Raw genomic sequence first — 13,085 nt, 5'->3', positions numbered from 1 at the left:
GGATTATAGCATAGAAAATGACAGCATAAAAGAGACTAAAAACTGACTAAACTTTCCTATTGAAAGCATTAGTGGAGTTAAATCTGGAAAAGAGTCATGGCTAAGAGATAAAAAATGTATACATTATTGGCATAACAGGTCATTAGACAAGACATTTGAATTGAATATTCCAATTCCCCTTCTGACTTAAGTCAAACAATCAAACACTACCAGATACTTATCCGCATTAGCGTTTGCACCAAGCAAATGAATGTAAGACATGTATCTGCGTTAATCACTTCGCTATGGTTAAGTAATACATATTCTCACTTTAATTGTGATTTTTTATGATTAAATTATTTGATTTGTTATAAACATCATGGACGGAGCCAAGGGGATCCGAGGGGCTCTTCACCGTAAAATTATACTATATATACTAGGTCAAAATTATTTTTATGTATATAGTAGATGTGAATTTCCTTTAACTTTTTCGTATTTTTACCTTTTTTAGTTTGAACCCCCTTATTCAATTTGATAAACACCATGTGCAGATAAGTTTTCCGCAGCAAATGCAACATATGATTGCATATGTTGTCTTTCGGTTTGTATTATATATATATATATTTACAATGGCGAAGGTAGGAATCCATCTAGGATGTTCAAACTTGAAATAAGTAAAAAAAATCTCCAATAAAAGTTGTTCAATATATGTTATATACACTCACACCTCTCTATAACAACCTCGTTTGTTCCGAATATTGTTGGATGTTATAGCGATGTGCTGTTATAGAAAACATATATTATAACATAATATGAAAATTGGTTCCGGAAAAGCTTGGCTTTTATAGTAAAGTGTTGTTATATAGGGATGTTGTTATAGCGAGGTCTGATTGTACCATTAAAATTTAATAATTTATCTATATATACAGTATAATTTTTCGACAAAGGGCGGTCAATTGACCACCCTTAGGGCTATGTACCTTCGCCCCTGTACATTTATATATTGATAAAACTGAAAAATTGCATTTATGCTAAGTTTTACACCCATTGTTATAAAAGACTAGTGGATGACACATCCATTAACAATAAAATCCTAAATCTTTACTAAACTTGTTTCAGCTTTTTCAGCAAGTGGTCTTCCCTAATTCCTGAAGTAAACAAACGTTTAAAGGGTCTTTCCACTCAATAAATAAATTGAGTGAAAAAGAAGCACTACTTGCTTCTCAAGTTTGAAATATGACTCATATTTGCAAACTCAAATTATTCTACACGGCATTCACATTTTTCTTGTGATTTCTCCAAAATTTCTTTTTCAAGTGACAGTATCAGATTCTTCTATTTAATTATCAAATAGCGAGTACCAAGCTATTTGCCATGGCTACAAGATATTCCACTTTTCTTATTTTGGGAAAGGAGTGGGGGCGGGGAATAATACTGTTTTAAATATCATATAAAAGTTGAAGATTTGTGCGCTTTTCAGTTACTTCATTGAGTAATTTTTATTTTCTGTCAGTATAAATATTGAATAACTCTATTCATCAAAATTTAAATAGAAAATGAAAAGGATAATCGAAGATTAAGGAGCTTGAGTATTTTTTACATGATCGATTATTGAACATTACATAAATTCATTATTCTTTGTGATCACTTGATTTTCTAACCATCAAATCCAAAGGGTATTATTTTATTTTATTTTTCTATTCCAAGCATAGAGCTACAGGTATGAGAGATATGCTCCTCTTAAGCTTAGTAGCCTCCACTATTAACAGTTAAACTACTGTAAAAATTGCACGGGGCGCCCTATTTGGTCGCCCCTATTTAACATATACTCATTTTTTTTAAAACTTTCAACTTAAAACTTTCAACTTGTACCCACTTTTTAAACAACTTCAGCCCCCTTTCTCCTCCTCCTTCTCCTCCTTCGTTTTCTTCTTTCTTCTTCTACAACGATGACTTCAACATTGCTCTCTTTGATTAATGACAAATGCATTGGTCAATTGCAGACTGCTTTTGGCCATCTCAAAGCTGATATTGGGCCTAACTCAACCCCAAAAGCTATCTTGTGAGGTGAGGATTGCCCAAGCCATATAAGGAGACCAAGGACCTCAACTCCCACCGATGTGGGACAACTCAACACCCCCCTCACGCCCAGACCTCTGGAGCGTGGACAACATAAATGGGGGCCCAACATCGGTAACAATAATTGCGATGGGCCTGGCTCTGATACCATGATAAGAATGGACATTGGGCCTAACTCAACCCCAAAGGCTAGCTTGTGAGGTGAGGATTGCCCAAGCCATATAAGGAGACGAAGGACCTCAACTCCCACCGATGTGAGACAATTCAACACTTCACAAGTGCAAAAATTGCGTCCTGAGACAACGATATATGCCTTCTTTCCAACAGTTGATCTGAACTTCTCAAGAAGAGGTGCAAGAACTTTAACTTTTCAAGAAGAGGTGCAAGAGCTGAAGCTCCCCAATTACAAATTAAGACAAAAACTTCAGCTCTAGAGCTTAAGTTCCCCAGTTACAAAATAAAAACCTGAAGTTCGACAGTTACAAAATAAAAACTTCAGCTCTAGAGCTGAACTTCAGGCTCGGCTACTAGATTGCTGAAGTTTTGCGTGACTGTCTTTGCTACTTCAGCCCCGTATGCTGAAGTTATGCGAAAAAGCGGGTACGCTTGCAATTTTTTTTGTAAAGCGGGCACAAGTTAAAACGTGACACAAAAAGCGGGTATAGATGCAAATGCCCCTAAACTACTGGCCTGTTTGGCCAAGCTTCTCCTAGGCCAAAAATAAATTTTTAATAAAAAAAGTATATTTTTTTTTTCAAAATTGAAGTGTTTGGCCAAGCTTTTAGAACGAAAAAAATATATTTTTGAGTAAAAGCAGAAGCAATTTTGGAGAAAAGTAGCTTCTCTTCAGAAGCACTTTTGAGAAAAATAAACTTCGAAATATTTTTTTACAGCTTCGCCAAACACTAATTGCTTCTCAGAAGTAATTTTCAAATTAATTAGCCAAAGACAAACTGCTTTTCACCAAAAGTACTTTTGAGAGAAAACACTTCTCAAAATAAGTTGATTTTAGAAGCTTGGCCAAACAGGCTATACATCTCATCTATCTTTTTTTTTGAATCTCATCTATCTCGAGTGAATGATGTTTAGTTAATTATACGTATATTACTAGAAAAAATTATTTTAGCATTTCATTTTCACTTCATATATCCCTCATACTTCTAAAAACAAAATATAAAACCATTCAATAATCAGCATTAAATGCAAATACAAATTTCGTGCAATATGTAACAGAAAAATCATATCATATCAGGAACATGAGTCCTGTAAACTTAACGATATTCAATAAACACGAATTTTGTGACACTCAATCAAAGGCTGTCCTCCCACAAGAAAGAGGAGAATATAATTGTTCATTTCCTGTGATTTTTGTGTAAACTTTTTATTACAGGAAAAGAAAATTAAAAAAATTCTGCCAATATTTCCAAGAAAAGGGAAATAAATAAATACAAATGGGAGTCATGGTGTGACCTTTTTCGGTTTTTCTATTAATCTGACAAGACAACAGTTAAATGAGATTAAAACAAGATCATAGCTAAATAGCTATGGATTCAATACTTATGCTGTAAAATTAGTCGAGATACGTGCAAGCAGGTTCAGATACTACGGTTATTAAAAAAAGTAACTACATTAGCTATAGGATGACTTTGTTGACAGCTATAGTATTTTAGGGTCATAAAACACAATATAGTGTCTTTTATAAAGTCACAAGTAAATAATGGAAAAAAGAAAAAAAAAAAAGCAACAGAAGCAACTTTATTGTAATAGTTACTTTTCACATGACTTTGTGGGCATTTTATCAGTCGTACAAAGAGAGTAACATAGAGAGACCACATTTACTCCCACTATACTACTAACTCTAAATACTAAATATTTACTTCTACTACTAAATTAATTTTTTTAATATGTCTTCTACTCCAATTAATAGGATGGTCCATATTTAGAAATTCCAAAATCTTGATAATATTTGTATTTCAATTCAACTCTCGTAATTAATGAAATCTGTAAATCAATTATTTCTATTTCTGAAAAGGTCAAACATATAAACATATCCACTAAAGTATAAAGGAATAACTCATTTACTATTTTTATCTTTCTTTTTTTCGAATCCCATCCCTCTATTTAGGGGTGTTCATGGTTCGGTTTGGATCGGTTTTTCCCTAAAAAGAAATCAAACCAAGTAAGTCGGTTTTTCAAATATTAGAACCAAACCAAACCAATTAAGTCGTTTCTTTCTCGATTCGGTTTATGTCGGTTTTTCGGTTTTTTCTTAAATATAAGACATACACTACCAAACACATATTTCAGCGACCACATTTTCAACGTAACACTATCAAATCAATTGCCCTTTGAGAAATCTATTATTTACCAAGATATATTGATAATAATTGAATCAAATAGTGATGAATACTTTAAGGACTCAATTAAAAATATATTATTTTTAACATGAAACAAATCCTTACACTTAACAAAAGAAAATACCCAATCAAACTAGAATGTAAAGGTAGAGAACTATACTAAAAGCTCAAACGATTAACATTTACTATAAATTTTTTGAAACTTTGTATAAAAGTATACATAAATATAGGTGTAATAATAAATTTAAAATAGCAACTCCTATCTTCGGTTTGGTTCGATTTTTTTTTTAATTAAAACCAAAACCAAACCAAATTTGATCGGTTTTTAAATTTCAAAACCAAAACCAAACCAAAAAGTATTGTTTTTTTGGTCGATTTGGTTTGGTTTTCGGTTTGGTTCGGTTTTTCGGATTGTTATGAACACCCCTACCTCTATTATAATAATAACGTCGAGGATGAATCCAAAGCAAAATTGATCGATGAGGCTTGGTCGAAATCAGTATATAATTTCTTCCTTTTAGAGAATCATATACTTGGAATTTAACAATTTGAAAAATCGGAATCTATTAGGTTATTTAAATTTTTAAAATTTTCAATGCACCATTTTTTTTCAATCAAACTATTACTTTAACAATTTATTTACTATTATCATAATCCTAATATATAACTTACATCGACATTTTAAATTTAATTTCTCAAATACTTCATACTCTGTATTATATTCACGCGACACTATTTGAGGCATGATAATTAACTTGTTTAATTATTTATATAAATCCAGATGCAAATTTTCAAGTTCTTTTTGAGTTAAACATACATATTTAAAATTTACATAAAATATAAAAAAAGGCAGTCCGATACACTAAGTTTCCGTTATGCGCTGTCTGGGGAGTAGGGGTGTTCATAAAAAACCGAAAAATCGAACCAAACCGAAAACCAAACCAAATCGACCAAAAAAACCGATATTTTTTGGTTTGGTTTGGTTTTGGTTTTGAATTTTAAAAACCGATCAAATTTGGTTTGGTTTTGGTTTTAATCAAAAAATAACCAAAAATAACCGAACCAAACCGACTATAGGAGTAGCTATTTCAAATTTATTATTACACCTATATATATGTATATTTTTATACAAAGTTTTCAAAATTTGTATGGTGAATGTTAATCGTTTGCACTTTTAGTACAATTTTTTACCTTTATATTCTAGTTTGATTGGTAGTTTTCTTTTGTAAGTGTAAGAATCCATTTCATGTTAAAAAAAATATTTTTTTAATTGAGTCCTTAAATTATTCATCACTATTTGATTCAATTATCATTAATATATTTTAGTAAATAATAGATTTCTCAAAGGGCAATTGATTTGATAGTGTTATGTTAAAAACGTGGTCGCCGATATGTGTTTGGTAGTATATGTCTTATATTTAAGAAAAAACCGACAAATAACCGAAAAAACCGAAAAACCTACAAAACCCGACATAAACCGAATCGAGAAAAAACCGACTTAATTGGCTTGGTTTGATTCTAATATTTGAAAAACTGACTTACTTGGTTTGGTTTCTTTTCAGGGAAAAACCGATCCAAACCGAACCATAAACACCCCTGCTGGGGATAGACTGGATCACAAGGATCTATTATACGCAGGGTCGAAGCTAGGAATTTCCAAGGGTGGTCAGAATGTGGCTTTGCCACTGATTATACACAACCTTACTCTGTATTTCAACAAGAAGTTGTTTCCCGGTTCAAACCTGAGGTCCAGAGAAGGGCCGGATAATACGGATCTATTTTTCGTAATTTACGTTAGTTAATTAAATACTCAAATAATAATAGTGTCACAAAATAAACTAGTACTAGAAGAGGGTATTTAATAAGACTTGAAAGTAAAATAAAAGGAAAAAAGAAAAGAAAAAAAGGCCGCTACATCGCCCTCTTTTTTCCTCTTCTATCATTTCCTTTGAGCTACAGTACTAGACCTTTCATCGTCCTCGTTTATACTCTTCACTTCCCCCAAAACAAATTATTCTTCTGGGTCTCAAACGATGGTTACTTTAACTCTCTGTTGAGTAAGTTACAAATCCAAGATTTTCCCTTTTTATTTTATTTCTGTACATAACATAAACTGTGTGTATCTATTTTTTACTGTGTGGATTTACTTAGAGACTGTGAAAATATATTCAGACACTCACTGTAGCAGTTGGGTTTTTTGAATCTTAAAAAAATATGGACTTTTTTTTAAAAATTATTGTGTCTTTTTTGAGTTTGGGTTTTTTAGATCTTGGCTTGTTACTGTTTATGTGTTATGCTGCTAGGTTCTTGTTCTGAATCTCAGATTTGTAAAAAGATTTAATTTTTTTTCTTTTTTTAAATAAAGCAAAATGGGTGCTTAAAGATTAATATGGCTGGCCCCAACTTGTTTCGGATTGAAGTTTAGTTGGCTGATTGGTTAATATTCAGTAAATGGTTATGTGGAGTATTTTGACTTAGTTTGACTTATTGTTTGTTTAACTGTTTTTTGCAGGTGAAATTTGTGGTTTGAAAGTTGGGGGTTTTTAGCTTTAGTTTAGTGTGGTTCTGTTTACTGAATTGGGTCTGCTTTTCTTGGTTTTTGCCTTTTTGGGTTAGTTTTACTGGATGTGAACTTAAAAGTCAGAAGTTTAAAAGATTTTAGGGATTTTAGTATCTTGAAGTTTTACTGTGGCTGTTAGACATTGCCCCTAGTTTTTGATTGTTGGAATGCCGGGAAAGGAAGATGCCTCGGCTGGTGGGGCTGATGGTGGTTCTCAGGAGCCATGCCAACTGATAAATGGTCGGAGTAGAATGTACTGGCGGTCAGCATCATGGTCGTCTTCGAGGACTTCACTGCCTCCGCTGAACCCGGATATTGATAGGGATGGATTGGATCCTAATAATTCGCAGGGTAGGAGGCCTTTAACCCCTAGATCACAACAGAGTTTCAAGGCTAGGTCGTGTCTTCCACCTTTGCAGCCGTTAGCAATTGCTCGTAGAAGTCTAGATGAGTGGCCGAGAGCAGGGTCTGATGATATTGGAGAGTGGCCACTTCCTTCTACTCCAAGTGGGAGGGATTCGAGTAGCAACAGTGAGAGGCTTAAGCTGGATTTGTCTAACATACATAGAAATCCAGAGACGAATGGCGGGCTTGTGAGAAGAGAAAAGATTGCTTTCTTCGATAAAGAGTGTTCAAAGGTGGCGGATCACATTTATCTCGGTGGGGATGCAGTTGCACGAGATAAGGATATACTAAAGCAAAATGGGATTACCCATGTTCTTAACTGTGTGGGGTTTGTATGCCCCGAGTATTTTAAGTCTGATTTCGTGTACCGGACATTATGGTTGCAGGATAGCCCGTCAGAAGATATTACGAGCATTCTTTATGATGTTTTTGACTACTTTGAAGATGTCAGGGAGCAACATGGAAGAGTTTTTGTTCATTGCTGCCAAGGGGTCTCTCGGTCAACCTCGTTGGTTATTGCTTATCGTATGTGGAGAGAAGGACAAAGTTTCGACGACGCCTTTGAGTATGTAAAGGCAGCAAGAGGTATTGCGGATCCAAATATGGGTTTTGCCTGCCAATTGTTACAATGCCAAAAAAGGGTTCACGCCTTTCCTTTGAGCCCAAGTTCATTGTTGAGGATGTACAGAGTTGCACCTCATTCTCCATACGATCCTTTGCATCTCGTCCCAAAAATGTTAAATGACCCCTCTCCGTCAGCATTAGATTCCAGAGGTGCATTTATTATACATATACCTTCTGCGATATATGTTTGGATCGGTAAGAAATGTGAAACAATCATGGAAAGAGATGCCAGAGGGGCTGTCTGCCAGATTGTTCGTTACGAGAAAGTGCAGTGCCCGATCATAACGGTTACAGAAGGTGAGGAACCTTTGTACTTCTGGGATGCTTTCTCCAATTTCCTGCCATTGATGGACAAATTAAAGAATGGAGGGGATGTTGTTGACTCATCAAGTAAGGTCTGTCCAGGGGAAAGAAAGGTGGATATGTACAATGTTGACTTTGAGATTTTCCAGAAAGCTACATCAGGCGGCTTTGTGCCTCCTTTTGCATCATGTGAGACTGATCATGAAACCCGCCTTCCCGTTAGAGAAAGTTCTTGGAGCATGCTAAGGCGAAAGTTTGTGTCGGGGAATATGAGGGATTTTGTCTTTTCATCAAAGTCAGGCATCTCTAGAATCTATCCTGATTCTATGTTTATAACACTAGATAATTGTGCAACTAAACAGCTACATTCTTCTTCTATGTTGTCCTCATCGTCTTCGTGTTCATCTTCTTCGCCATCTACAATATCCTTATCTTCAACTTTATCTTCGTCTTCATCATCATCAACCTCGTCACCTCCTTATCTCTCTCCGGACTCTATCTCGTCTGATTCGAGCATCAATTCAAAATGTCTGTCTGATTCTCCGGTGGTGTCACCTTCAGTTATCTCTTGTGCAGATTTAACTTCTTCAACTCCATCTAACTCCAGTGTGTCTGTTCTCCCCTCCAAGATTTCTCCACAGTCCATATCTAAAACTTCAAAGTATATTGATGTCAACTTCACTTCCCAGGCTTCTTCACAATCATCTCCTGTGTTATCTAAAAAGTTTCCCCTTTCTATTGCGGAGCGGAGAGGTAGCTTGTCGAAGTGTCTCAAGCTGCCAATGCTGACTGATGATTTTGAGAGGAAAGCTGGTCCTCCGAAGAGTGTTGCCGATGAACAAGGCCATGGCATTGGCATAGCAGAAGTGATAAATGATTTTCCAAATGAATCATCTACTTTGGGAGAGATTTTACAGTCCCCACAAGAGATAAATGGGAGTAAAATTGATGAACTGCACAGGTCATTAGGTACTTTAAGCATTGTTAATCCATCTGATAAAGAAACTGATTTGTTTAGTGGCTTTCATGAGTCGCGGGAGGAAACACCATGCAATGAAAGGAGCTGCACGGCTGTTTCAAATGGAATTGCGGATACCGGTGCAGCATCTTGTTACCTAGTGCAACCAGTTGTATATCGTTGGCCTGGCTTGGAGAAACTTGCTAGTTGTAGCATCGATGATTTGGATTCTAAGGGTGCGTATATTTTCATTATTCCGACTTCAGGTTTTGGAAAAGATGCAGGTAAAACTGTGTATGTTTGGGTAGGAAGGTCTTTTAGTTGTGAGACTAGCAAGATTCGGCAAGTAAACCGCAAAGGGCTTGATGATCCAGGAGAGATCGACTGGAAACAGGCTGCTATTGATGTTCTTCATCATATGGTTTTGCCAATTGACACTAACATTAAGGTATATCTCTAGTTCAACTCTTGTACTATTGTTGTTGCTTCGTTTCTTGATCCAAGTTCTAGAGCCTCTACTGTTCTCACAGTTTTCATGTATGTTCTTTCTTTGTTTCAGCTTTTGATATATGGTTCCCCCCCCCTCCCCCCCCCCCCCCCCCCCCGAAATTATATAGTAGTTTGTGGCTAGAATCAGGAAATTGCTCTTCATCCTTATCCTTTGAGCTTCTCTAGCTTTTAGTTTTTTTTTTCTGATCAGTTTGTAATTTTTAGTTAATTTAGCATAAGATATAGAGCCTGTTTGGATTGGCTTAAAAAAGTGGCTTTTAGCAGAAATAGATTTTAAGCCAAAAAGTAATGTTGGGGCTGCCCAGCTTATTGCTTTGGCTTGTTTTAAGCAGTTTTTAACTTATTTTAAGCACTTTTAAACTTTGCCAAACACCGAAAATAGCTAAAAAGAGCTTAAAAGCTGATTTGACCAGCTTAAAAGCCAATCCAAACACCCTTATATTTTCTCATATGATGCCTGTAGTCTTCTTGCCCCAATACCACCTGCACCAGCGTTCTAAGAAAAGTGTTTTGCGCTTGTCCTTAATTAATTTTTTATGAAGGCATATTTTAGCACTGAATTCAGTGCGAAGCTTGTCGTTGCTTTTGATTGATGGGTTAATTAATAGCATGGGTACTTCATCTAGTGGATATAGAGCATTTGGTAATGTTACAAGAATTCAGAGTTGAAACTGCATGTTATGTTCGTGGAAAAGCAGAAGCGCAATTTACATGTCCTTACAATTCCTTCTTCTTTATTTATTTAAGATTACTATCAGATAATAGCTTTGCTAATTTGTTGGTTGCATAAGCGCTCACAAGTTGCAAAAGATGTGTATTTTGCTTGTGTTCCCCCTTCGTTTTTCTTTTCTTTTTTCTTCTATTTAGGGGATTTCGGTTTTTTTTTTTCCTGTGGTATGATGTATTTTTTCTCAATGTTCAACTAGGTTGTGAAAGAAAATGAAGAACCGGCTGAGTTCCTAGCATTGTTGAGTTCCCGGTAATGCTAACATGATTGAGGATGCATCAAGAATTCCAGTAGATCACTGCCTCTTTCTTATGTTTTCAGCTTCCACAATTTTCCTGCAACATTTTCTAGCTTTTGAGTAAAGTCCACCTGACTATAATGTGGAGGTATGTATCCAAAATACTTCTACCAATATAGTACAAACGACATTTAGCTTGGCTTGAGATTTTTGGGAACTACTTTCTTACAAAACAAAAGGAATTCTTCATTGTTATCTAAAACAAAGCTCTTTAGATTTGGATTATGATGTTATCTTTTGATCATTCAGACATTCACTGAGGAGTAAGCTTTTGTTTATTATACTTGAGGAGGTCAAAGTCATGTTTTAATAGCAAAAGCATAGTCAGTTACAGAACCGAAAAGAGAAGCAAAAGCTTAGGCCATTGGCGGCATAGTTGTTACCTTAATGTGTTTGAAATAATAATCACCCACTCTCATCCATTTCATATGACATTCTTTTATTTTTAGTTTGTTCCAAAAGAACGATACCTTTCTACATTTGGAAACTCTTTAACTTTAGTCTTTTCATTTTGCCGTTAATGACAAGCTCTTGCATCCATATAAATGTGATGGTTTAGAAATGTCATGGTCAGAGGCGGACCCAGGATTTTAACGTGACAGGGGCACAATATTCTGCTCAACCAGTGCCCCCTTAAGGCTTTTATTGTTTAGGGTGCCAAGTAATTTAAATTAAGTAATCATTTTCTAGATATATACATAATATACAAATACAAGATTTCAACCGAAGTTTACGGGATCCAGTGACCCTTCAACTTAACACATAGGTCCGCCTCTGTTCATGGTATGTTTAAGACGACAAGTTCTAAATGTACTTCTGTTATGTGCCAAGAGTCGGTCTTTCTTTCTTTCTTAAACTACAGTTCAGTCGTTATATTAATGTGGTTGAAATAATCATAAGTTGTGTTTGTTGCTCAAATTTTTGCTGTTTCTACTGCAGGAGGCTGATTTAGAAGTTGTCAGAGGTGGTTTACCTGAGAATGTACATGTACAGTGCTGAACACCCGATGACCTTAGACGCGATTTGCTGACTTAACTTTCATTGTACATTTGCCATGACTTAGAATTTAGAAATTTCAAAAGCCAGTTTAGGCAAAGCATAGTTCTTATTTTATATTTACTTCCTCCTATCTCTCTGTACATTGCTTTTGTGCCAATGATGTGCAAAATTGCTGTTGGTTCCAAGCCATTTTAACGATAGATGGTATCTAGTATTTTATAATCATCACTTATTCCAAACTTAATGATAAAGTTATTATCCTATGTTCAACTGGTGAATGTGTTTGATCAATTTTTGACTAGCTATATGCTTAATACATGCAAAATAAGGAACAAAGAGGCACCCATGAGCGTGCGATCAATATATATTTTTGGTACCCGCTTTGGCTAATCAGGATTCACGCTGCATAAGGCCATTAAAGAAGGAAGTGCTCTTTACCTAGATTTTTTCCATTCTCAGGGCTCGAACCTGAGACTTCCGGTTAAGGGCGGATGGTTTATATCCGTCTCGCCACAACCCTTAGCAGTAAATCAGTAGTGAATGTTACACTAAGGGCGTGTTTGGTATGAAGGAAAATATTTTCCTGGAAAATGCTTTCATGGAAAATGAGTGGTTTTATTGTTTATTTTCCATTGTTGGTTGGTGAATGAAAAACTTTTTCCGGAAAATATTTTTAAGTATTTGGTTAGAGGTAGAAAATATTTTTTAGGAAGATAATTTCTTATGCTACTCTCCTCACCCCCATTCCCTCAAGTCCCCATGTTTTCTGTGCTCTCCCCCTCCCCTGCAAATATCCATTGTTTTATGATTCTATTTTCTTCAATAATTTAATTATTTTTCTAAAAATTCACACAAATCCAAAGAAACTAATGTGCTGCTTTACTTTTTTTTTTTCGCAAAAACAATGTTAAAATTTGTGCTCCATAACTAAAAAAGAAAATACTCTTTTTTTGGTTAAAAAAGAAAGTACTCTTTATACAACATGAAAATAAAGTACTTATTTTGTTGAAATGAAAGAAAATACTTTTTCCACATCATGAAAAGATAGTACTCATTTTGTTCAAATAAAAGAATACTTTTTCGGTTTTTCCATCGTGAAAAGAAAATACTTATTTGGTTGAAATGAAAGAAAATACTTTTTCTACATCATGAAAGAAAGTACTACTATTATTGTTAAAATGAAAAAAGTAATTTTTTTATGTAATGAAAAGAAAATGTTCATTTGTGAAATGAAAACAAAAAGTACTCTATCTATAACATAGAAAGAAAGTACTATTAATAATATT

At 34.9% G+C, this 13,085-nt stretch overlaps 1 protein-coding gene across 2 annotated transcripts; it reads left to right on the top strand.

Annotated features, from left to right (window-relative positions):
- Positions 6,309–12,062, top strand: LOC109225342 (protein-tyrosine-phosphatase MKP1). Of its 2 annotated transcripts, XM_019389969.1 has the most exons (4): positions 6,309–6,472; positions 6,928–9,713; positions 10,702–10,888; positions 11,740–12,062. In XM_019389969.1, the coding sequence occupies exons 2-3, from the start codon at positions 7,143–7,145 to the stop codon at positions 10,756–10,758; spliced, it is 2,628 nt and encodes an 875-aa protein (XP_019245514.1). In that variant the 5' UTR covers positions 6,309–6,472; positions 6,928–7,142; the 3' UTR covers positions 10,759–10,888; positions 11,740–12,062. The 2 variants fall into 2 exon arrangements, with proteins under 2 accessions (XP_019245514.1, XP_019245515.1); XM_019389970.1 differs by lacking the exons at positions 10,702–10,888; positions 11,740–12,062 and having other exon boundaries at positions 6,928–9,501; positions 9,578–9,707.

The sequence above is a fragment of the Nicotiana attenuata genome, chromosome 5 (assembly GCF_001879085.1).
Source record: "Nicotiana attenuata strain UT chromosome 5, NIATTr2, whole genome shotgun sequence".
NCBI lineage: Eukaryota > Viridiplantae > Streptophyta > Magnoliopsida > Solanales > Solanaceae > Nicotiana > Nicotiana attenuata.
The sequence above is the reverse complement of the archived record's forward strand: the minus strand, read 5'-3'. Positions and strand labels throughout refer to the sequence as shown.

Coding starts and splice junctions, on each gene's coding strand:
- LOC109225342 (XM_019389969.1), top strand. CDS start 7,143: ATGCCGGGAAAGGAAGATGCCTCGGCTGGTGGGGCTGATGGTGGTTCT. Junction 9,714..10,701: donor CAATTGACACTAACATTAAG/GTATATCTCTAG, acceptor ATGTTCAACTAG/GTTGTGAAAGAAAATGAAGA.